The 26,377-nt window shown below is 43.6% G+C and overlaps 2 protein-coding genes across 4 annotated transcripts in view; both read right to left on the minus strand.

Annotated features, from left to right (window-relative positions):
- Positions 1–2,261: 2,261 nt before the first annotated feature.
- Positions 2,262–7,850, minus strand: shbg (sex hormone-binding globulin). Its single transcript, XM_034676366.1, has 8 exons — positions 7,237–7,850; positions 5,528–5,625; positions 4,995–5,184; positions 4,612–4,770; positions 3,428–3,584; positions 3,181–3,317; positions 2,830–3,034; positions 2,262–2,629 (listed from the first exon to the last, which is right to left on the minus strand). Exons 1-8 carry the CDS (start codon positions 7,324–7,326, stop codon positions 2,475–2,477), a joined length of 1,191 nt encoding a protein of 396 aa, XP_034532257.1. The 5' UTR covers positions 7,327–7,850; the 3' UTR covers positions 2,262–2,474.
- Positions 7,851–11,730: 3,880 nt separating this feature from the next.
- zbtb4 (zinc finger and BTB domain containing 4) overlaps positions 11,731–26,377 on the minus strand; it is a 29,802-nt gene continuing 15,155 nt past the window's right edge. For 2 of the 3 annotated variants that reach the window (XM_034676362.1, XM_034676365.1), the window contains one exon: positions 11,731–20,260. In XM_034676362.1, the coding sequence (XP_034532253.1) occupies positions 14,749–20,244 (5,496 nt within the window). In that variant the 5' untranslated portion in view covers positions 20,245–20,260 and the 3' untranslated portion in view covers positions 11,731–14,748. Of the gene's footprint in view, positions 20,261–25,771; positions 26,089–26,377 lie in introns of those variants that run through there. The other variant, XM_034676364.1, reaches the window with a different exon arrangement.

Genomic DNA, 26,377 nt, shown 5'->3' on the forward strand with positions numbered 1-26,377 from the left:
CTTTAACTGTATCAATCTAACACTCTCACATAAATGTTAAATATAAATGTGCATATTTTTGGTGTCTTTTCTATCCATCTGGTAGATTTTGGGAAACAAGTTTATCGAATGATGGTTATACAGTTTTGATATGTGTATAATGTTAAAAAAAGAAGAGAAAAGAATGCAATAGAGGACTCCTATCAAAGTTTCCAGCTGTTCCTCTGTCAGCCTACCTCACTTAAATACAATATTTTAACCACTAGAGGGCACAGATGTCCCACCTTACCGCCACATTTACTGCAGTAAACACTAAAGTAGGAAGTTCAGACTTTTATATCTTACCATATAACTGTAAAAAAAAAAGAAAAAAGAAAGACTCTTCAGGCGCACATTGGGATGAAACAAACAGTGGACTTAAATAAAATGATATGTGTGTTTTTATGTTCAGTGTCTCTCCTTGGAGGAACAGTTTGGATCGTTTCCTTATCACAGTGCTAACCTTGAATTAAACATCCAAACCAAAGAAAAAAAAGGGAAAATATTGCTCTTGAATGTATCATAAACGTCATTATACTATATGCCAAGTTTTTCATTCACAAACAGAAATTCTCAAAGTCACTTCCAAAGTTTTCAATTTTCCTTCTAGAATTCAAGTCCCTTTTTAAATCTTTTATTTTAGTCAGTGACAAAAAATTCATCAAATTCATGAACTATTATAACACCTTTTTCCGTGACTCCTAGGTAAACAATTATTGACATATTCTTGTATACATTTTTTTTTTCATGAGTGATTTTTTTTTTAACAATATCTTTATTGACTTTTCCATGTACATTGTTTATAACACAGACATAAATATTACGTTATCATTTTGTACAATACAATTTTTTTGTTTTCTCCCAAAAAAACAAAACACCCCTTCCCACCCACATTCATCTCTCTTTCTCAAAGTCTGTTAAGCACACAAGACAGAATCTCTATTACATTTTAAGGTACCTTGAATAAAGTAAAATATATATCCACATACAAAAAATTAAATTACAGGCTATAAAAGCCCTCCTATTCCTCCACTTTTAATATAATCATTAACTTGTTTTTCCAGGTATACATTGTTCTCTCCATTTACATACATTGTACCATACTTCTAATCCAAGCATCGATTGTAGGTGCTTCCGTTTTCTTCCAGTTAAAGGCCACTGTTTGTTTTGCTTGCAGTATAGCACAATCAATAAACTTGCATTGTTGGTTTTCAAATTAAGACCGTCATGAGTGTATTTACTTTATATATATATTGTATTGTTGTCCTGTCTTCTGTATGTATATGTTTATATTATTTAATCTGTCTTCACTTGATGTATGTGTAACTGTCTTCTACTACCTGTATATGAACACCTTTACTCTTGAATAATAATAATTAAAAAAAACAAAAACTGCATCGCACCCATTTCTCAGACACATTTAATGGCTCAGGTATAAGCTTTACGCCTCTTAGCAAAAAAAAATTAACTACTTTCATCGTGATTAAAAAATGAATCTGACTTCTATACTTATTACACATAATTTCAAGTCTCCAACCTTCTTATTTCTGGATGCTCATAGAGTTTTATTATTTTTGAGTGTGGTCTTAACACTGTTGCATTCACTGAATATGTAATGTTTGCTGTGTTAAAAGTTATTATTTAGTTGTGTTAGCTTTTGTTCCAAGTAGTGTAGTAAAAAAAAAACCTTGATTTACAAATGTATCCTCATGATGTTACAGAGAAAAAACTGACACACTCATTTAAACCTTTTTTCACTTGAGTAATTTATAATGTGTAAAAACCACAGGACCATCAGTACAAGGTAATGAATGGTGAGTTAATTATGAAAATAATACATAATTTCTGCCTTTCAACAGACAGGCAGATAGATATAGATATATATATAAATATGTTAATTTGCTTTTCAGTCTTTCAGTTCAGTGATGTCATGTGCAGGCATAGGTAAGACAATCCATTTTAAAACATTAATTATGAGGACAAATTAACATCAAGACCACCTGGCAGTGGGGCACTTGTACTTGCTTCCTAACCCTATGTTTTTTCTCTGTCTCAATTAAACTGTGCACGATGTGGCTGTAACAGTGCCCTCGATAATCCACTAGAGGGAGCAATACCCATGCTTTTCTTCTCTGTCTTAAATATCCTGCTCAGTACTTGTAATTTCCTTGTGTTGAATCCCAGTTTTAAAATGTTGAAGCAATAAAGCACCAAGAAGCAGTAAAATTAACATCCATCGATTTTATTTCATTTAGAAACATACAAGCACTAAGGTCCCAAAAACACTTACATCTTTCAGCGTCATTGGAACATTTTGTTCAAATGGGGCTAAAGGGGAATAAATGAGGGAATGCTTAGAAAGATAATTTGTTGGACATTTGGGTATTATTTCTCCTTTTTAAATTTGACAAAGCATATATTTTTAAAGTCATTCACCTACTCCACATAATGTTTATTCATGCTTCTTCAATGATTTGTGTAGGGCAGCTGTGAGAGGAGATTGAAGAGTGTTTGACAGCTAAATCCAGGTCCAAATCCCACTTTTGAACCTGGATCTTCTCCAGACAGCCTGTCAGAAACTGGGAGCCTCTAACGTTGTCCTCACCCTCACCTGAAAAGACGATGAAGGCCACACGAGTAATCAGCAACCGCTTCATGTTTGACAACATTTGTTAACTTTCTGAGGGAATGTAATGCATCTTGTTGTTTTCTTGTAGTCTGTAATGTAAATATTGTGGCTATGTCTGCAACACCATATGCAAAACAAATCCCTGTGTATGAAAATCAATAAAAGACTGCTGTTTATCTCACCTAAGAGTCCACCAAAAGCAACATGACCCTCTGTCCATGAAGTTGAATACGCAGGTTGGTCTACAGGACTCACAGAGAACCTAGTGGCCTTTGATTCATCTCCATCTTGAGTAACTTGCATGAAATCTGCCTGAAAGATTATCTCCAGTCTCTTGAAAGTTTCTGTCATTGTGAGTTGTTGTGCTCCAAAAGTAAGTGTAACCTCCTGCGAAATCAAGAAAGGAACAGAAGGAAACAACTTCACATAAATCAGTGGATGAATTCAAAGTGACCTCACTCACAGTGCCACAGGCAGTTTTGAACACATGCTAGACATCATTCAGTTGGACTAAAGTTTAGTTTTGTGCATACCTTTGTGTTTTTATTGGCTACTAAAGCAAACATGAGCGGTTGCCCAGGAGCCTTGATGCTAAAAATGGTCCCGTCCATGTTACTGAAATCTCCCCAAAGTTCAAAAGTAACCCCATCATCTGCCTTAACGTGGAAAACTGTGAAGGACAAAAGAATAACTCACACATTGTTCTGAAAAATGTGAATACAATAATGCAACGCTGCAATCCAAGAATGCATCATCAGTCATTAAGCACAGCGGTCTCACCTGAAGTGTTGAAAATGGCAAACCCTGTGCCAGGGAAGAAGATGCCAGGTTGTACATCTTGGTAACAGGGCCAGAGATCCTGCGCCTCGGCCACCCAAGGGACACTAAGGTTCAGCCAGCTGCCTTCCCGCACACAGCCGTCCAGCTGGGGTCCCAACTGAAGCAAAGAATGCATTTATTGGAATGAACTGTAAGCAAAGGAGAGAGGGCAAAAGAGCAGGAACAAGTGGCTTGGACACAGACATTTTTAATGGTAATTCTACTAGGCATATTGTCACTGTGTCATTACAAGGTGAGTAATTAGTCCAACTCCCTTACAGTGCTGTTCTGTTTGTATCGTACAGCTCCTGTCTGTTGACCCTACTATCTGTTTTGTTACTAAGAATAGCTGACCAAATGTTGACACTAAGTCATGCTGCAAAGGTATTTCTGGTCATAGTTTTTCAGAATGAGAAAAACACATGGATTTCTTTAGGTTTGTATTTTGAACTGGCACTCAGCAATCTCATGTGAAGATATTCAGAAACAGAAGAGGAAGGATTGCTGGCAAATGTCTCAACTGACCAGAATGCAATGCAAGTCAAAACACGATGGTCCACAAACCAAGCTTTAATCAAACAGAATTGATTAACAGAGTTTGCTAGGTTGATACTTTATGGTGATGGATTTGTTGATATGCACTTAATTCATAGGCAACGCTTTTAAGACCCTCAAACAGCAAGCCTTGAAAAATCCGGAAACAATCTTGTAAATGTATCTTGAGTGAGGGTAAATTTAATGTTTATGATTTAATAGGAGACGATTGGATATGATAGGATATGATAGGATACGATAGGATAGGATACGAAGCAATACGATACAAAGCATTGCGAAGCGAAATAATAAAATACGATGCGATACGATGTTAAGTGCAGTACAATATGATACATACGATACTAAACGATACCATATGATGCGATGCGGCGCGATGGTATCGTATACGATTTTGCCATCTGCACATGTTTATGTCTGCATGTGTTTGGCAGTCATCATGGGAAAAAAGGAAAAAACAATATTTGATGCTGAAGACCGTTAAGCCTGATGGAAGGAGGAAAAATCATCATCTTGATATTTTATTCGAGTTAACAAAAAAGACAAAATTAGAAAAAGAAACATTTTCAAGGTTCAAAGGTGGAACACTTTACCTGAACAATCAACTTTTCTGGGTCGATCAGCATCCCGCCCAGTGCCAGACGGAGTTCACCTGAAAGAACCTCCTCCTTGTTGGACTGCATGCCCACCACCAGTCCCTTGGAGCCATCCACCTCGAGAACCACAAACTTCCCTTGGTTGCTCACCTCCAGCTGGGAGACACCAGGAGCACAAGAAGACATTTGCAGTAAAAATGTCCACATTGCAGCAAACAGTGACCTATTTTGAATTCTATACACTATGCCCAATACTTTATAGTAATTCTTCTTATGAAACCTAAATTTAATCTAATCTAATAAACTTTGTCCAGAGACCAGTGATACTTCGGGATATTGTCCCTCGACTGACATGTCAACAAACAGTACAGGAGACTCACTGTGTGCCATTTTCCATCATTAAGCTCCGGGCCTCCAGACGCACTGACCAGCATCTCTTCTTTGCTGATTTGCATCAAAGGAATCCCGTCCTTCAGGGATAGAACAAACCAGTCCTCTCCGTTTTTGGTGTCTCCATAGAATATCGCACCTTCTGGGTCAAAGGTCCTTAACTGGAAGGATGACTTAATACTGCAAAAACACAAAAACAGAACAGCCCAGCCTTTAATTCAAGAGATGAAGGTCAATAAGAGTTTTGTAGGGCTTCTTGTTAAACCTTCATGCTGACCAGTAATAATTTGCAGCTGATAGAGGAGTAGAAAACATTATGTTCCAGGGGCTTACAGTCGGAAAACGACAGTATAATGAGGGGTTATATGATATATGTGATTAAAAAGACTGAGGCCAGGGCAAACAATTCCTCAGATCAAAATGTTCAAATAAGAAAGACCCGTTTTTGGTCTCATTCTCTGTTGGATATTCAGAGAGCAGTTGATGTGCAGCCTACATAATACATCTCTTCCTGCTGACGTACCTGCTGATCTCACTGAGGTTGACTGTCGTGTGGATCAGCGGCCTCCAGATGTCTCTCTCCTGGCCCAGATTGACAGTGGCGCCACCTGATACTTCTTTCTAAAAGACACAGTGTTAAAATTATTCATTCAACACTAACCCACTACTACAGCTCTTTTTTTCTGCACATTTCACATCCACTAAACAGCTGATAACAGTGATAGCTTTAATACGTTAGTTTCGTCTTAAAAAACAGATCATTAATATATGAAGCAACTCTGATCCTCCAAAGATAATAAGGAGCTAAACCAATGTGGAATCATTCACAGGGGAGTCCTGAGTATGATTAGATAAGCAGGAAATGGTAAGAAATCATTCAGTGAGGTAAAAACAGCTGCTGGGGGTGTGATTATTTGTTCATCCATAAACAGAACAAAGTTCTAAGTCTGTACAAATGCTCAGAAGAGCATACCTCCTCTTCAGCCTGAAAAAGGGATGTATGCATACACAAGAAATAAAGTTGGGTAGTTACAAGGAAATGGAAAGCAAGGTTCAAATAAGCTGCGGTAGTTAGAGAGTTAAAGAGTTAATCGTCGTAGTAAAAAGCTGAGTGTTAGCAGCACAAACACTGAAAGAAGTTTCTCCAAATTGAGTGTTTGCACATAGCACTTGAAGCATTAGTAGAATCACTTTAATGAACAAGATTAGTTTAATAAGGAGGTGATATATGATGGTTAGTTGCCAGTAGCCTAGAACCATTTTTACAACAACACAGATCCATCTATGAAATGCATTTAGAGAGTTTATTAAAGTGTTTATACTGTTTCCTCTCTTCTTAAGTGTAGACTGCAAAAACTCAAAATCTTACCAAGTGAAATTGTCTCATTTTTAGTCAAAATGTCTTATCCCACTTGATTTAAGATACATTTACTTAACAAGTAACATTTGAGCAAGATAGAGGGACTTGTTTTCAGAGAATGCATCTTAAATATCTTGTTGAGTCAAACAATCTTGAAATGATCTTGTTTTGAGTTGTAATTTAGAAGAAACAAGGTTTATTTTACATTTCATACATTTTTCAAGCTGCGATCTTATTTATAGAAGACGGATAATCTTGATTTAAGTAAATGCATTTTATTGGAGAATCTATCAGAAAACAGCTCCATTGAGAAAGAAAGAAAGAAAGAAAGAAAGAAAGAAAGAAAGAAAGAAAGAAAAGGATTTTTTTAGGGTGGGTTACAGTTTTCGGGCACTGTTTCTTCTAAATCAGATCAAAATAAACATCCTCAAACTACATGCACACAATGAAACACCTACTTTAGAGCATAGCTGGCTTATCCTAAAAATCAACATGACTGAATATTAGTATATCCAGCTCACTATGAGAAGACATTATATCTCAAAATGCTCAAATTAAACTTTATAATCTTATTTCAAGTACAAGATGGTCATTAACCTAGAGAAGTGCCGCTATAATACAACTCAAATTGAGGTGAATATATCTCAAATGAAGAAGTTGACATGAAATTTATCAGTGCAAAATCTTTTTTTAAGTGAAAAAATACTAACTGTTGATTGTCCTGGCTTTATTTTATATATTTATATTTATTCCAGTGTAGCATTACCTTTAGTGGATAGGGATTTATCAGAGCATTTTAACACAACATCAAACACAGACAAGTTACTTTTTCATCCAAGGTCCTGTTACAATGACTTTACAGGTGAACATACCTTACCCGGTCTAATCTCCTGACCCTCAGCTCCCCATCCCAGCAGAGCCAGCAGTACTCCACCTGTTATTGCTCTCCAAAACACAGCCATCCTTCAATGCATTCAGCCACCCAAGCCTCCTAGTCTGCAGTCTCTTGAGTCCTTGGGTGGTCTCAGACTCCAAGCAACCCTAAGGTGTCGTCGGTGGGCTGACTTTGAAAGAGTGTTGGTTTGTGCTGGCATGCCGTCCTGGGGTCCAGAGTGCAAGTATAGCAGCGGTCAGTGCGATTATTGATCCCCAGCCGGAAGTGACAAGGGGGGGTGTGTGGTGTGTGAATGAAGACACAAGAGTGGGCAGCAAGAAAAACAGAGGACAAAAGAAACATAACACAGATTAAAATGCTAAAAATAGGTGTAAGTTAGCGGCTGTTGCTATAATCTAAAACACAGCAAAGAAACAAAGTGTGTGTTTCCATCAGTATGTCAATGTCCTGCTTTTGTGGTGACTCATGAAGAGAGGACACGACTTCAGACTGGGTGAGTGACCCCAGTCAGACCACTGATGCGTGTTTACCCATTACGCAGTAACCTTGCTTCACCACTGCTGGCTATGACTCAATGTGTGTGGGCATGTGTGTGTGTTTGTTGTAGTGAAGAGGACAGAGAGAGAGAGAGAGAGAGAGAGAGAGAGAGAGAGAGAGAGAGAGAGAGAGAGAGAGAGAGAGAGAGAGAGAGAGAGAGAGAGAGAGAGAGAGGTGGACACTGCCTTCAAGTCACACTATTTTTCCCACTGCTTGTTGTGTTCCAATGATACAGACTCATTCAGGGAATTCTCTGAAATCCAGGGTCATACTGGGAAAAGTGCAACCTCCACAAACCCACACAGAGAGTAAACAACCTGTTGGCCATTGATGAGTAATTATGATCTGAACCAGGAGATCCCACCAAAACAGTTTCCCGCTCATGTGTTCACTTTAACTCCGGCTCTCTGTTGATGGGAATGTGCCAATTTTGACGGCTGATATCTTGGTATCACATTAGAAAACGCACCAGCTTGAACAATAACACAATCTACAGCTGCATTTCATTTAGTGAGGGACGTTTTGTTCAACTCATGTTGCGTTGAAGTCTTCTGAAAGATCTTACTATACAGGCAGTATGTTATCAAAGCTATACAGAGATGTGTGTGATACAAATTGAACTCGTGTTGCTTTTTCATGAGCCTGCATAGTTCAAACATAAAAAGCAGATTGGTAAATATGGAAGTGCTTTGCTCCCACAAACTTTTTGTAATGGCCACTAGGGGGAGATGTGCTGGTTGCAAAAACAAGTACATTTCCAAGAAACCATAGAAAAAGATGGCCCTCCTTCTGATTTGTTTATAACCAGTTTTGCGATGAACACATTACTAACTTTTAACAGAAACTCTACTACTGTTTGCGGTAACATGTAGTTTATCTAGTTTGACCAAGCGGCAACCTCCGGTCTAAAAATATGAGTCCAATGCGGAAGTGCTAAAAACTGCAGTTCATTGAAGATCCACTTGAGGCTGGCTCCGGAAGTACCGGAAACCACATACACACCAATTCAAAAAAGACGATCTTTACAGCAGAAATAAACATGTTTACAGCCTGGTTCAAAAGACGAGTGTAGTCTGGATTGCTCATTTCTCCATCGGCACACACTGTACGGGGGTGAGTTTTTTTCTAACGCAGCAATTTCAAAGATATTTAGATTACGAGTCCTCCAATGAGAGGCACAGCTGAGTTGATTGACAGGCGGAGACACTGCAGCTGTTGGCTAGGAGGCTCAAAGCCCACCTCTTTACGTCACAATCGCTCGACAGCAGCAATATGGCTCCCGCCGCCGTTTGGCCTCAAAACAGCTCTTCAGAAACAGATGGGTGACAGTCTATGGTCATAACTACATAAAATGAATCCAACTCACACCTGTGTCATCACAGTTGCATCAAAGGAGACAATATTGTGCACAGTTAACATAAAAATGTCTTATTATCATTCAAGCACAAGCTTTCTGTCTTGGAAATACCAGTATTATTTTTTCCCGCCTAAAGGTAAAGGACAAAAATATTGTGTTGAGTTGTACTCTAGACTAGTGCTAACTCATGAAGCATCTTATCAAACAATATTAGGCTGTTTTTGAAATTGTCTATTATACTAGAAGTACGTACTGATCTGGCCAAAATTCAGTATGTAGTAAGTGAACAAGAGAAAAATCTGCAGTATGCCAAAACTACCCGGATGTCTACTGATTTGGGAAAATTTCACAGTATGCATCGGACCAGTCTGCCTCATATACTGTTTCCCACAATGCACAGTGCTAACATTCTGCTTTTTCTCTTTTCTTTTTTTTTTTTGATGGTGTGCACTCAGTTTTGAGGGGCTGTGAAAATGATTAAATTCCATATAAATCACTTCTTAACCTTTTGAATTATAAGTGAACGCTAAAGCAGAAGTTTCGCTATCAGCTTGGCTGTTGTTTACTTCTGCTTTCCAAAACTGGAAATCCAGTGACACCTGGTCCAGCATCCAGCAAAACAGATCCAACAGAACAGTCATACTACATACCACCTTCAAACGCAGAAATGTAGTATGCAGTACCTACTGCATACTACATTTCTAGGTAGAATGTAGCAGGTTGTTTCGAAAACAGCCTATGCTTCTTCTAAGCTAGCTGCCAGAGAGCCCGGTGCTGCTAACAGGAGAGGTGACTTTGGTGCAGCTCACCAAGGAGGCGCCATTCCGTCCAAACAGGCAAGACTTGGTTCCAAATCACCGCCAACTCCACAATCTGTAAGCAAGAAAGAGTCAACAAACTGGCTGCAAGGTACGCTGTAGAAGACATGCTTCTCATATTAACTGTTGAGTCTGCTGATACTGACTGCTAATTATCAAAACAACAGTGAGACAAGAGGCAGGATACATTAATAAGAGTATCAAACAAAAAAGAAGTCATGCTAAAGTTATTCTCCAAAGTAACAAGTCCATTTTATAAAGCAGTAACTTAGTAGTTCAGTTACATTTTGATAGTTGTAACGAGTAGGTGTAACTAATACATTTTCAGTAACTTGACTAGCACTGTTTTTCACCTTATACATTTTCCAAGGAGTAAATGGTCTCAAACTATAGTTCATATGTCTTAAGCTCAGTAGGATGTTATTTTGTGAATAAAAGTTAGATGGGGCGCTGGTGGCCTAGCGGTCTAAGAGTCCCACGTATAGAGGCTATTGTCCTCGTTGCAGAGGTCGCCGGATGGACTCCCGGCTGGTCGACCATTCGCTGCATGTCTTCCCCCACTCTGCTCCCCACATTTCCTGTCTCTCTTCAGCTGTCTTATCATATAAAGGCGAAAAAGCCCAAAATATAACTTAAAAAAAAAAGTCCCACTTAGATTTAATATACAGTAAAGTAGGGATGTTTTAGGGCATGCTACCTGTGATTGATACGTTTTAACCTTCACAACCAGCGGAACTAGGACAGAAAACAGGACACGATGTGCCCCTCTCTCACCATCTAAGTGTGGTCAGTTGTTGCATAAAAAAAACACAATGTCTATGGCCAAACTTGAGGCTTAAAAAGAGAGGTTCATGAGCTAATGTACAGTCTGAACAACCCTTTATGGAGGCCTCCCACACTGTCCTGTTCCTTATACATCCATGTTAATCATAGCTTACGGCCACACTGGAATAGAGCAGAGCCACAGTTAATGCTATTAGTGGTGCTTTTCCTACTATGACAAGGCAAAATGTCTGCTTTGAAAAGACCCATTGAGGTACACCAATTCAGTGCTTTACGACCCCGAAACAGTGAATTTATCATTGGCAAGAAAGCACTGTGGCTTTAAAAAAAACCCATTCCTGAGGCGTTGAATAGGCTACTTTTTTTTAACATTTAATTATGAATGGCTTGTGAAATGTGTTCAATTTCTGAAATTCTTTTATTCTTATTTAATTTTGTCAGAAGTAATTCATCCCTGACATCATATTTCTGTAAAGCAAAAGGAGTGAGTCACCAGGCTGACTGTTTCTGTTTACACCACTGAGCGTCACTAGTGGGAGAGTGCGTATTCAGAGACGGCAAGAAATCTGCCTCTGCTAGGAGGAAGCTGTAATCAGTAATCACATCACATGTGAGCAACCGACATATGGAGCACCATAAACTTTTTCAAACTTTGTCATTGATATTACCTTCAATAAAACTTGTTGGAGTTAAACACACCAAAAATAACTGAGGAAAATGCTGAATTAACACTTAATGCTTTGGGAGATTACATCAAACAATGGATCATGTGCTTGAAAGATGTGCACACGTCCTCGGTTTGTTATGCTTTACCAATTCCCTAACATTTCCATGCATATTTATTAAATAAAAAGATCAAACAATGTGAATCCACACACCCACCAACTTTGAGCACATGGCCACATTAAGGATTCTGCATCAATTTATAAAAGATTAAAGGGGGGCATTAAAAAACATGAGACCAGAAAAGGGCTGATTTCATTGGGTCATCAGGTTAATACTTTATTTTGTTTGATTGCAGCAAAGAGAAAGAAAGGGAGACGGAAACAAGGGGAGAGATAACAAGAAGAAAAGGAGACTACAGACTTTGGGAGAGCTGTGGCTACAAGCCTTTGTATCAAATCTAAAGACAAAGTCATCAGGCAACATTAAAACATCTTTTAAAAATAACATTAACATATTTTGTGGGCTCTATATGGCACAGTATTATCCTAGACATTTACACGATACCAAAACAGTTTAGCCACACCCCTACATCTATGAACAGCTTCATAGCAAATAAAGCCATGAAATCTATCTCCAAATTAAACCGTCTTTTCTCAAGAAAATCTTAATCCCTTTTCAAATTTCTTATGCCATAACAAGGCACCTCAACAGCTGAAATCTGGCAGATCCACATCTTACTATAGATAATTATTTAAATATCAAAGCAGAGGCACATTCATTTAAACTAAAACATACAGTAAATAGTTGTATATTACCACCAGATTCCAGTCCAGTCACTACAATACGTCGATTTGCATGCTTTTGGTCTGTGTGATTACAGTGATGGCAAACTATGGCATAAGAAATGGTCCATAAACATAAACATGTCCATCTACAGGAATGGCTTGAGATATCGTATTGGAGACGGCAAGGCTTTTTTACATTGAAACTAACCCACAGAAAACTGTCAAAGAACAAAAATAACAGGTGGCCCATATACTGCCAAGGGATATGCTGCTCAGGCAGATTTACAGTATTTTGGTTTTCTTATTCACACAGTCACTCTCGCTCGTACACAGAAACATGTACGCCTGTGCGCAAAAGGCTTGTAACCACACCCCAAGGGGATGCTTCTGTGCCCCTACAGTTGGTCACGCTGTGTTCTTGACACTCCTGCCTGAACCAAAAGGCGACCCTGTACCATCACGCACACACACACACAGACACACGCACACACACTGAAACATATGTACTTCATTCAGAGGAGGTGCAGTGTGCAAGTAAAGGAAGAGGGAGACTAAAAAAAGGTCCTTGATAGTGACTGTGAGGCATAAATGTGGCAGCTAGTTTTGAGAAATTAAACCAACTTGTGGCCTTTAATGAGTTAAAATAAAAAACACTAAAACAGAGATATGGAAGATGAAGAGGCATGAAGATTCAGAAGGAAACAAAGGCTGTGCGCACAATGCCAGATTTGCTGAGGATATAAACGGTTAGGAAGCAAGTGTTGCTCATGCTTTGTGGATACAGAACCCAAGTTTACTGACATGTTCCTAGGACTACTGTATATATGCATACCAGACGTTATACGGTTCTTTAACAGGTTATTTGTGTCAAAACAGAAAAAAAAGGAACTGAAACCAACTCTATCATTAATGCAGCTGTACTTCATTAACCTCATGACTAAAATTACATTCATATTTTTAAGTTTACTCCCCCCTTTTCACTGAAGCCTTTTCCATCTCATGAGAGGGCTAAACAACATAAAAAACAACATAGTTTAACAAAACAAACACATAAAGATAACATTACATGTAACAAAAAGGCCCCAGGAGGGCGACTTGGGAGTTTCGGCCACCACTTTGGCTGTTAAGCTCAGCCTTCCTACCTCTTATTAATGACACAGAGCAGGAGGGGAAATAGTGCAGGCTATTTCCAATCTCCACTCTGTTGGAAAGCAGGACAACATTTGTTGTCCCTGAAGTCATTTCTGTGGGGCCTTCCGACTCAGAGTCCAACAGTTTTGTGCCCATATATTTCTTTTCCTATTCAGAAATAACTCATTACCCTGAATCCTTTTTTATTTTCCTTCTTTTTGCTGTCACTATCTTCTCCCTGGCTTAGGAAATGAAGCCTTTTTCTCTCCGATTAAAAGAGGCAAAGGCAACGCAAGATGAAGGCTGACTTGTTTTTAATCTTTATTTTTATATGTGTAGGAAATGAGATGAAAAACAGAAGTGCAATGGTCTACCAGCCTTTAATTCTTACCCAGTGGCCAGCTACATATCCAAAGCAGCTACAAGTGTCCCCTTTATCGAGTGACCATAACTTTTCTAATTTGTGCACATAAGGTATAAACTATGGTGAATGCTATACAGATCCTACAGTGCCATCCGGCCACATTGCCGCCATGTTAGTTGAGACATTAGAAGCTCTGATGATCTCATTGTCATAGACTCGCATCACACCCAGCCATAGCAATGCCTCCTTAATGATTTGGAGTCATTTCTAAATGCACTTCTACACATTGACCGACATTAGCTTTTCAAACTAGAGTAGGAATGCTTTGTGCCTCTCACACGGAATGATCTACCCATTCACGCACACACACAAACACATATATTATCACTGTCACACATATGCAGTTAAACCTGCTCAAGCCCACCTCTGCATGCACGAATCTGTAGAAACGTGTGCATGTACATGCTCATTGCTTTCAAGGACAGTTTAGCAACAGGATACACCTTCATTGTCATTCACGGATACAAACGTAGGCAAGGTTTTAGTTTCACTTCTTTCGGTGCAGAATAAGGACTTCTCTGTCTCATCCCTTATTCTTGCCCACACAAGCCTTCCCTGAAGAGCGGTTATCCTCGTTATGCGGTGACTATAAAGGGAAGCAGACTGAACTAATTTTTCACACAACACACACCCTGTTAGCAGTTCTTATTCTTATAGATAATATAATGAGTCAGAGAGGAAGATTAATCAAGCTCTAGAACTACGACACACTACAGCAAGACAGGAGAGACGTGGAGAAAGTTGAGCAAGAGTAAAGAGAGGGGAGTAATGATGTCTCTATAATATTGACCCCTCTCCCTACTTCTTTGCTCCTTCCTCCCTCTTCAACCTACTCCTGAAGCCTAGCTCTGATCTCTACTTAAAAAAAGAGAGGCAAGGGTACTGTGCGAGTGAACTCAGTGACTTAGTGTGCACACCCCTCCCACTCCCAACCCGAACAGTCCAGGCGGTCCCCGATAAAATATATTCCTCACAGTGCTTCTGTGTCCTAGGGTTTGCTGCTGCTGCTGTCACGTTGTTTCTTGCCGCTGCCACTGCTGCTGCTGTAAAGGCTGGGATTTGTCACAAGGGGGTGAGGGGCTGCCCCCATGTAGGGCCCAGCAGTGGCTGCGTAGTTGAAGATGGCTGGGAGGAAAGGGAGAGGCTCCACCTTGTCCCCTGCAGGAGCCATCATGTTCAGAGCCACAGGAAGAGCGGCCAGGTTGTAGGGGTAGGCCAGCAGCTGGGGCCCGTAGAGCAGCTGATAAGGGTCTGGATAAAATGGCAGCTTTGCAAGGTCCCCGCCATGAGGGACCATCATTTTCCCCAGAGGGCCAAAAGGAAGAGCTCCAGCAGGATATGCAGACATTAGCAGGTTTTCCTCCTGCTTCTTACCAGAGCGGTAGCCATCCGGCACAATGAGGGGTAGGGGATAATTCTGGGCATGGTAGCCCATCGGGGTGGTGTCCTCCTGCTGGGAATCTCTGGAAGAAGCAGTGTCCTGGTGCTCCGGCTCAGGTGGCTGGGGAGCTCGGGGGAGAAGCAGAGCATGGGCAGAGGGGCGGTCACAGGCACCAGCTGCTCCAGTGGGCAGTGTGAGCCTGTCGAGTCCTTGTGAACTGGAGTGAACCTGGCGGTTTGATTGAGCTAAGAGTCCAACAGTTGAAGGGGACCGGCAGGGGGACTTGGGAGTGTGCCTGTGTGAGGAGGGGCCATTCATAGTGGTCTGAGTGGGGATGTGCTGGGGGGACGGAACAGGGCTCAAGGGCTCCTCTTTGGGGACCAAAAGAGAAATCTGGTCCTCTGGGGTGTGTACTACTCGACTCATTTGCTGGATCTTCTCTATTTCTTTCTCTGTTACTTTCACCACTTCTCTGTCCCTCTCCCTTTCTTTCCGTCTCTCGTGCTCCCTTTCTTTCTCTCTCTGCTTCTCCATCTCTCTCTCTCTTGCTAAAATAGAAGACATGGTCAGGTCTTGTGCTTCATTGGGAGAGGGACTCCTGGACAGTGACTGAACTCTGAGATCTTGGACCAGAGGGGGTTCCTCGTAACCTGCGTGCAGAAATACACCACTCCCACCATGCCTCTCTCTGTCCATAATGACCCCATCCCGTTTCATGAATCCCCCCTCGGAGCTGAGAGCTGTTGTCATGGAAACAGGAGGAGCAGCAGTGGTTATTCTGGTCTGTGACGTCATGGGCACATTTGGAGAGGTGTTGGTGGGTGCCATGATGTGTGCAGGGCTGGGTATTCTGTGCATCTGGCTGTCTAGGCTCTTTTTGCTGGGGGTGCGATAGTCCAGACATTCTGGTCCGTTCATGACCAGCACACTCTGGAGAGTCGAAGGTGTGGCAGGCGTGAATTTGTGTTTCGTGGGTGTAAGGTTAACTGGGCTTTCTAATGGAGGTTCTGGTATTTGTGGGCTTGGCTCTCTCTCTGGAGTTAGGTGTGTGAGCTCTGTCAGTTCTGGTCTGTCGCTAGATTCTGACAATTGATGTTCATTGGTCAGTTCGCTGGGTTGGTCTTTATGCTGCTGTGATGTTGATAAGTCACTGGTGCTGCTGGGTGGGTCTGGTGATGAATAGCTGATTACTGAAACAGACAGAGCACTTGGTACCTGTCCTGTTTCAGTATCCACGTCTCTGCTAATGGTGTTAAGATCTGTCTGTGTAGTTTTTGGTTTTGAGTCATTATCCTCCCTTTCTCTCTCTGGGGAGCTGCTTAACTCATGGCGTCGAATATGGCGAGTAAGCGCTGAGGAAGTCTTGCAAACCTTATGGCACTGTGGACAGGTGTGTCTTGATAGTGCTCTTCTGCTAAGGCGACCTGTACTAGAAGTATTCCCAACTAAGCCTCCATGCCCTCCTTTATCTTCATCATACTTTGTAATCTCTGGCACAGATTTGACCCCCAGCCCTTCAACTTGTTCGCCAAGGGCCACTTTAAGGGGTGCAGAGGATGCCTCGATAGGTTTGGGATGCTGGGCCCTCTGGTGGTCTTCCAATTTATCCCTTGAGGGGAAAGTGGCTCTGCAGAAGAGGCAAACAAACTCCAACAGATGGCTCAGCTCATGTTTGTCTCTCTTCCTTGGGCTTGAGAACCAGCGGCCACATGTACCACACTCTGCTGCATTCCCATTAGTCCATGGCCGCCTCTTTATTCCCGAAGGAGCCACTGAGGTAGACACAGGAGGCTTTGGGGAGTTCAGAGGAGGTGTAGCAATCTCACAGGAGGCTTCCTTACCTTGTTCTTCTGTACCTTGGTTTTTCTCCTTAAAAGGGAAAGACAGATATTCATCCCCCTCTCCCTCGTCTCTGCTAGCTTTTGACAGTTGTTCGGTCTCCTCAGTCTTCCCCTCCTCTTCCTCATCCTGTGATTTGTCTGTGTCTTTGTTCACACGTTTTTTGAGCCTTTCCGCCCTCCTCTTCAGCCTGATGGAGCGCTTGAAATTCAGTTTCCTCTGCCAGCTCTTGACCCTTTGCAGGTGTGCTTGGGCTTTTCTCTTAGGTTTGTAGGAATAGTAGGGCCTCCATAAATTATCCTCTCCATCATGGTCACTGTCCTGCTCACGCACGCCCTGACGGAAGTAGTACTCTCTCACCCTATCAGGGGACCTGGTGCTCTTTCTCCTGCCCTCTTTCTCACAGTCTCCCCCTTCCTTGTCATCCTCTGCTTCCAGGCTTGCTCTGCGGTGGAGGCGGTGTCTGTGCTGATGATGGTGGGAGTGAGCATGGCGGGGTTCCTTGGCTTCCTTCGCCAATGATGTTTCACCTCGTTTGTTTTTTGGGGGAGAAAGGCTCTTGTCTCTTCTAAGGTCTGTCTCAGAAATACTGCGCTTCACTATGGCCTCCTCACCAATTCGTACAGTAATCTGACACAGTGGCCCTGCCTCTTTGACCTGTGACCCTACGGATGCTAACAACTGCTTTGAGTTAGAAATGTCACTCTTGCTATGAGACTTGCGTGATTTGTGAATTAATCTGCCTGTCTCTGCACCCTGTCTACCCCTTGACTGCTCCACTGTGGAATCTGAACTGTCTCTTGACCTCTTTCTGTGGCTATCTGAACTCTCCCTTAGCTTTTTGATTGGCCTGGGACTGCCCTTGTACGAAGTCTCATTGTTGCTGGTATCAGGCGATGAGCTATTTGTTTGGCTTTTTTCACTTCCAGAGGCGACCTGATTACTATGCACAATGACGGAGGATGACACTGCAGTTCCATGAACTATAACGGAGGGTTTTGTATGGCCATATGTTATCACAGAAGGCATGCTAGTTTCTGTGCCTCTACCAGTCTTGGGAGTTTTGGTTTTGCTGCTACTAGACATTTTGAAGCTGCCGCTGCATCTCCCCTGCTCTAACTCTGGAGCCTCACTGTCATTTTTTCTAACTTGGGGCATATGGGTTTGGGGGAGGGGTTTTAGTGCTGAGAGGTCACTTTGCTCAGAAGCCCCAGAAACAGGGAATCCATCAGGGAAGGCATCTGGGTCAGGCTTTACAGTTTGATGGTGGGCCCCACTGATGAGACTTTGTAGGTCCTCAGGGCCCAGAGCACAGCCCAGGCCAGGCAGTGAGAGGGAAGGTGATTCAGTTTGTGGCAGTAGCAGGCCGTTATGCAAACTGTCATTGTAGGTTTTGTAGGGTCTTTTCTGAGAGCGCATCGGGAGAAGGCGGTAGAGCTTGAGTGCATTGGCTTTCTGCTTGTAACCACCATTAGCTGTTTTTTCACTGGATATAAGGCTGGGATTAATCCCATGAATAGTCTTTTGGTGTGTTTTCAGATTATAGTAGGTGGCAAATGCATCCCAGCAAAAGATGCACTGGTAGCGCCGCTCTCCCGTGTGCCACACCTCATGTTTTGTGCGGTATTCAGCCAGGGCAAAGACCTTGTCACAGTAATGGCAGGGATATCTGCGCCGCCATGAGTGCACGTTAGAGTGACGCTTCAAGCTGGACAGGGTCATGTAGGAGCGCTCACAGACCGAGCAGAAGTAAATGACATTGCCATCTACCACCTTCACAAAATGGTTCTCATCACCCTCTAGTAGCTCCCCGGCTGCTGCATCATCACCTTGGATACGAGCCAGGAGGCTCCGTGCTTTCTTCCCTGGCCGCGCCTTACTGATGTCTGTTTCTCTCATAATCACTCCCCCCTCCACTCTCACCTCACCCTCTTCCAGTGGCTCCTCCTTTGGATGCACAGTGAGAGGAGGGGGGCCCAGGCTACTGGAGGGTAGGCCCGGCACCCTGCAGGATGTCTCATGGGATTGCAGTCTCTTGCTGTGGATGAAGACTTTGCCACAGTATCGGCAACTGAGGGCGCGGCTACCACGATGCAGCCGCATGTGGACTGTTAGGGAGGAGGCTGAGCTGAAAAGCCTATGGCACACCCCACAAATCAGCTCAGGCTTGAGGCTATCAGTAGGGGGATATGAGGATGAATGAGGTGGTGCAGTAAGACCCTCAGAAGGGGGAGGAGGAGGCGGTGGCAAAGGGGGAGGAAGTTGGAGAGTGGGTGGGTGAAGACTTGGTCCATGAGGGCTGCCCACTTTCCCAGCTGGTCTTCCCGTGACTTTCTCTCTCCTCTCTGCATCCCCACCCTTCTGATAGGTCGATGTGCCCAGACTGAAGAGGATCTGGGCAGTTCGAGAAGGAGATGCCGTGCCATTGGCCAGCCTGTGCCTTTCATCCCATCCATCGCCACCATAACAGCCCCCACTGGAGGATCTTGGGGGCGACCTGTGAAACTGAGTCTCTGGATTGAGTTTGGAACACTTGAGAGGAGGTGGAGACTTTATATCCTTCCTCATAAGTGCATGAACAATCATGGGAGATGAGGAGGACGATGGAGAAGAGGACGGAGAGCTGTCGTGCCTCGAAGGCTTAAAAGGTCTGTGCTTTACATCTGTGGTGGCATCCAGTTTCCACAGAGACCCCTCGTCTGAGCTCTTTGAGGATGGCCTTCTTCGATGGGGTGAAGGGGAAGATGAGGAGGAGCTACGACAGTGGCTCGGAGATGTCAGAGAGGCTGGAAGGGGGGCAGCACTAAGTGGGAAGCTTAAGGTGATTTTTGCATTTTTAGGTCCATCAGCCATCTCCTCCAGCCTGTCCTCCACCATGGCCTCTCCCCGACCCCCATGTCTTTTACCCTTCATCTTCAAGTGCTCAACTCCCCCCTCCTTCTCCTCTTCTTCAGGCTTAGAAAGAACCCTTACACAGTGGGCTGGTTTGTGTAGCCCTTCTATCTTGTTTGAGCTGCAGAAATTTAAGGGTGAGGGCAACGATGAGGAGACCTTAACTTGGTGACGAGTGTCCACAGCCACCAGTGACAGTGGTGGCGAAGATAACGGTGACAACTGCTGACTCTGGTGCCTCGTGGAGTTGCTTTTTGCAGTGAATGTGGAGTTGCAGAGAGGGCTAAGCCCTGCAGCCAGGCGTTGATCACTCAGATGCGACTGAATAAGGCCCGCGTGGAGGGGGTCCAACACTTTCTCACCGGACACCATGACCAGCCCTCAAAATCTGAAAGAGAAATCAGACAGAATGTATTAGCTTTAGAAACATTCAAGAAAACTGTAAAAACAGAAAGTTTACATTGACATAAAACAAGGAATTAACATCACACCCAAAGCTTTGCTGTAGCAGACATGACGCTTGTGGAACGCTTCCGAAAAACGGAAAAGAAAACTGAATGCCCCAGAAATGCTGAGCTCCAACAAGTCAGCCAGGGCTGGTGAGTGAAAGAAGGGAGAGGGGTAGGGGGAAGGAATGAATCTGCGGCAGTGCTGGTTTAGATTTCAGCGTGCCACAACCAAGCCTTCGGAAAGGCATTCCAATGATCCATCTCTCTGCAGTGACAAAACCTTCCCTGTGCATAATTGGAAGGTGTTCAGATTTAATCAAGATTCCCTGATAATAGAGGGTTGACTTAGATCTATGGCCACAATACACACAAAAATAGCTCAACCCTCTTGAGCAGAAACCTTGTTAGCCATTCCTGGCAGTGGCCTGTATTTGCCGGGCATGACTCTAACTATTTATTTGTGAAGGCAAAGGCAGTAGGGTGAAAGAGAGAGGAAGAGGAGAAGGGAGGGAGATTGCATGCATGTGCACAGAGAAGGGGTGTTTTTCCGCCCTCTGCATCCGGTACAATCTCAGCTAAGCTGTAGGAGATGAGCGACAGGCTATTCTCATTTCCATTCTACTTCCACTGCCATGGAGGTGGATGGGATCCTCCTGCAATTTCTTCATACATAAGACAGCTTCAGATTCATGTGTCGGAGGCAATTTGCTGTTATTACTTATTCAAAATAGGTCTATTTGTTTTGGTCTGCAGATTAAGGAGAACTGAGACAGTATAAGGCTATAATGATGCGACCAGGAGAAAACCCTCAGTCATGCTTTTCTGCCTGCGTTTTCAAGCAGCAAAGCAGCCAGGAAGGCAGGCCGCTGTAAAATTCCACAGGCAGCCCTGAACAGGCAGAAACTAGGTCAGCACTGTTATTGCAGAGGGAAGAGGAGGGAGAGAGGGAGAGGGTGAGGATGAGGGAGAGTGAAAGGGTGATAGAAAAAGGGAGAGAGGAAGACAGTGAGGGTGAGAGAGAGAGCAAGAGACAGAGAGAAAAAGAGATGAGATGAGAAGGAGAAGATGGGGAGTATAGGGGGGTTGAACTGGAGCAGTCAGACACACTGCACTGTAGGACAGATAGAGGCCCAGGCAAACACCAACACACACAATACCAAACCAGCACAAACAAACATGTATGTGTACACAGCACTGAACATACACGCATACATGCCCAAAGGCAGGACACAGGTATAAACAAATCAGTTCAACAAGGATGGGTCCATTTGTAAATGACATTCAAACCAAAAGGTAAATCTGAGTGCAACTTGGCTCTGGGTCTGAGGGTACAGGTGGAATGAAGTATCGTCAACAAAAAGAAAACAGAAGGTTCTCTTGATGACGTACTTTGTGAAAGCAGTGGCACATGCTTTTGTTATACCATCGACATATTCATCGCTTTCCAAGGATGCACAATTCTGTCTCGACAGGCTTGACATATTCTGTTGTTCTGAACTGAATCAGGCCTTCATTGTCAGCCACATTTGCTGAGCGATAGATGTTATGCAGGAAATCCCTGATGGGAAGCGGCAGCATGCTACAAGTGGGCGGACACACCAAAGAGACGGTGCTCGGGCTAAAAATTTCACCATCTCATCTGATGCTCGCGCCACGGACAGGAAAATGTGTATGACGCCCCCTCGCTCTTTTCTTTATCTCCCTGTGACGCACGCAGTCGCTGCACAGGCAGAGCAGGCACGACACGCTGTCTGACTGTGACAGACAGCTTTTAACACGCTTTGAATGCACTGGATTTACGCATACGCACAGGACTCAAAAGCACAGAACATGCAGGAAGACACCCTTATTTCCAGCTCACAGGGGCAAAAACTACTAAACTGATGCCTTGAATATAGCAAGGGCCTTAAACAGATTCAAAATAAACAACTCTGCACCCACACCTCTCTGCAACAGGATGTTCAGTGCAAACAAACAAGTTGGTGAGCTATAAAGTGTTCATCTAATTTTGCTTGTGGCACCTTAAAACCGCAGAACATGAACAGGTTCTCAGCTGGTGCAGGTTCAGCTACAAAGTTTACTTAGTAAAACATAAAACACATTATTCTGTGTTATGACAGAGGTGCTTCACAGACAGGCAGAGGGAAAGGAAGTATACTTTTAGCCACGCACCGATTACAGTTAAATCCATATCAAATTACAAAAAACACTGTTGGCTTTTTGTTCCGGGAACTTTCATCTCGAATCCTATTTTGGAAGCGGCACAAACTTGTGGATTAGTCTCCCACTTTCAACTTTTAAAGCATTTGACCTTATCATCAAAAGTGCTGTTTGGCTCACTAACCCTGACATGTTGTCTGCTTAGACTTTGGGGCTGATTCAAAATCAACAGAAGTTTTACAGTTTGACTCTGAGATACATCACCACTCCCATCTGAAAAAAACATTAATGACTTCATGACCTTGGTAACCATTAGTTTGAAGCCGCTAACTATTAAATGGAAAATCAGTCACTAGGAACATTACTGCTAAAGTGGCCTTGCATAACATAAGGCAGGACGGCAGAGGAGTTTGGCTGGTACACCAGCAGAAGGCCTTGAACCAGCCGTTAAGCAATCTGCTAATCCACACTGAAAGTGGTACTTGTGCTGACAGACAAATAACTGTTAGGATTTCAATTCTTGTCTTTGTGTTTTTTTTTTCTTTTTTTCCCATCGTCCATCTCAAAGGAAATCCCTCTAAAATCAGACCATAAGATTTGTGATAGTATGAAGTTCAAAGAGAGCGTGCATGCAAAAAAAAAAAAAAAAATGGCTTTAAACTGTAATGAATCATTTGGTCCATTTTTTTAAAATTGAGGATTAAAACTCATGATGCTTTTTTAATGTTTCATTATAAACGTTTGTTCCTTAGGCCTCTTAAAAAAAAATTCCTGAGCAAGATGCATCCAAGTAATCTAAGCAATAGAGGGCAATTTTTGTCAATTAGAAGTTGGTTCATTTTTTAATAGTCTTGGCCAACATTGCATCAACCTAAATAGTTGCCAAGGTCACTAAGGCATAACATCATGGAGCACGGGAGGTCACATGACATGCCGTAAATGAGCCAACAGTTCAGAGATGATCTGGATCACTGTGTTGTCATTAACGTGACAGTAAAAACAACCAAAACATTGGATAAAACAAGAAAGCTGTGTGTATACAAACTAGAGTTGCCTGATGAGTACACTCACACCTGAAGCTCTGCAGGTCAAAGCAGTTTTTGTTATCACTAAAAAGAAAGATAGTCAAATAAAAAGAAGATGAAACAAGATTTTATAAGCCAGTGATTTGCCGTCATCCTGTCAGTGTGTGCGTTTGAGTTTGTGTGTGTAAGGGGGTTAAGGGGAGTGCCTGCGAGGCAGAATGTGGGGGGCCTCGGTGTTCCAGCCGGTGAGCCAGCGGCGAAGACCATGAGGGAAGAGGAAGGTGTCGGTTGGGCTTTTTCCCTGGTGAGGGGCAGCCAGAGGGCCCCAGCTATTGGAGCAGCAGTTGGTCTGTGAAGAAAGGGGTGTATGTGTGCTCATGAGGGTGTGTGTAGGTGGGTGGGTGTGTGTGGGTGGGTGGGGGAGCATCGTTACCAAGAACAGCTACTGAACTCTCCACAACCCCCCGGCCAAGAGAGCGTGGTGGAGCCAGCCAGATGGGATGGAGGGAGGGAAGGAGGGAGGGAGGGAGGGAGGGAGGGAGGGAGGGAGGGAGGAGGTAAGGGGTAAGGGAAGCTGGTATGGGTCAGGGAGTGGTTGAGTGGAGGTGGTGGTGGTGGCTGTGGTGGTGTGAGGGGGGGGTAGCGGAAACTTCAAACATGTTCCTCCTATGTTCACATTTCATGGTTTCCTTGTCTTTCAGATCTCCCTCAGCATGCCTGCCTGGATGCCCCTTCATCTCCCCGTTCCAACGTGCTAAGTGTCGTATTGTTGTGTTTTCGAATGCCGCTCCATGCACCAGCGAACCTGCCCGAAAACACCACACTCTCCATGCTCTGTTAGCTCTCAGCCCAGCACATAATTCACAAAACTCCACTTGCTGCAACTGAATCTTCGGAGGCATTAAGGCCAAAAAAGTAACCCCGGGGAGCTGTAACACTACACTGGTGACCTTTTTAAGGTTATTTCCCCAAAATCATATTCAATTTCACAGAGTCCCTACTAAGGGGGAGAGTAGGCCCCATTGGAGTTGTCGGTCTCATACAACCAAGAAACATTTGAGCACTAGCAAGGCTGAACCAGAGCACAAACCATAAACGGCAAGTACATGGCACATGAGAAGACGAAGCGCTGCACCAGTTTCCTGGATGCATCCCCATCCTTTATGTTTTCTGCATTTAACCAAGCAGTCTTCCAACTTGGTCCTGCAATCTACAAGACTTAGATGTTTGCACTTTCATGCCAGGGCTGAAAAAGGCCCTGACAGAAAACACAGTGTGTTCCCCAAACATAATGACAGAAACAAAAAATGCTGCCACCGCTGTGATGACATCATTTGTGTGACACCACAGCGAGAAACTACACTTCCTATTTTCTGACCTATGACCTCTAGTCCTCTGGCAGTGTGGATCATATGTTACATACATTGAGTGCAGGGGGCTCGGCTTGGCATCCATGAAAACCAGGAATGTGAAGTAGTTGGCAGCAGATGCTCTGTTGTTTTGGAAAAAAAAAAAAAAAAAGGAGCAAGGCTTCGGACAGCAACAACAGGGTTTGGTGACATGAATATGCCCTCTGCCGCTCCACAAGAGACAACTTCAAGCAAAACAACAGGCTGGTAAAATGGAGGACAAACGGGGCGGCCCATAGCCGAAATAAGAGACAGGACCAGTCAGTGGGACTGGAGATGTTTACTATTGCCTACATGCCATTTTTCCCCGAAACACTTCCTCTAATGCAGGTGGGAAGTTCATGGGCAGTAGTGAGGGGACTGGCCCACCATGTTAAGACCCCAACAACAAAGCTAACATCTGTTCTGGCATGTTCTGACCGCCCCACGTCTGCGGTAAGAAACCAAAGAGATGCAAGAGGCTTCGATAAATTAAAAGTTTCATCACAATCTTAGAACGAGTCATCGCTCTTGAAAAAGAACTGCGTGGTGCGCCAGCAACAGAGGGGAGGATGAGGGAGACGAGGCCTTTTACTGGCACACACATACACAGACAGACCTTGCACGGACACACACACACACACACAAATACGCTTCCACAAACACGCTGCATAAATACGCACACCCACCACTGCTCACGCCCCAACACACGCACAGTAAAATAAAAACCTTTTCCTCCTCTTCATGCGCGGAGCAAGCACCGCCACAGCAGCGGAGTGAAGCAGAAAAACAAGCAGGAAAACAACAGAATTCAGCCTCTCTTCCTCTTATTCTCTCTGGCTGTCTCTCAGGAAGGCAAGCATACAAGAGAACGTACCTCGGAAAACCTCCTGCTGCATCTCTGCTGCGATGTGTTCTCTCCCCTCACACTCCCTCTCTCCCTCTCCCTCTCTCTCTCTCTCTCTCTCCCCCTTGGTCTGTGTATGCGCACGTCTGAGTGTGTATGAGAGAGAGAGAGGGACAGAGAGCGATAGAGAGAGAGAGAGAGAGAGAGAGAGAGAGAGAGAGAGAGAGAGAGAGAGTGCAGGGAGAGGCGGTGCGCACACACACACATACAGGCAGCAGTGTGTGAAGACAGAGGGCAGGAGCGATTCTCACACTCGAACTTGCTTGCTCTCTCACTCACTCCCCCTTTCCTTGCTCTCTCACTCCTCTCTCTCTCTCTACAGTTTTTGCCTCTGACACACGATTCTTAGTGTTTTTGCTCTTTTTTTCCTGCAAGTGAATCCCCCCTCTCTCTACCCCCCCACTGAATCCAATCTTCTTTTTATTTGGAAGTGTTGTTCCCTTACTCCTCATGCACACGCACACACATGCACACACTACTTTATATACACAAAGCCCAGCGATAGGGAGGGAGAGGGAGGGAGAGGCAGAGGGAGACAGAGTGGGAGAGCAAGCAAGCAAGAGGACGCCATTTAAG

This window comes from Notolabrus celidotus, chromosome 23, assembly GCF_009762535.1.
Source record: "Notolabrus celidotus isolate fNotCel1 chromosome 23, fNotCel1.pri, whole genome shotgun sequence".
In the NCBI taxonomy this organism is placed as follows: Eukaryota; Metazoa; Chordata; class Actinopteri; order Labriformes; family Labridae; genus Notolabrus; species Notolabrus celidotus.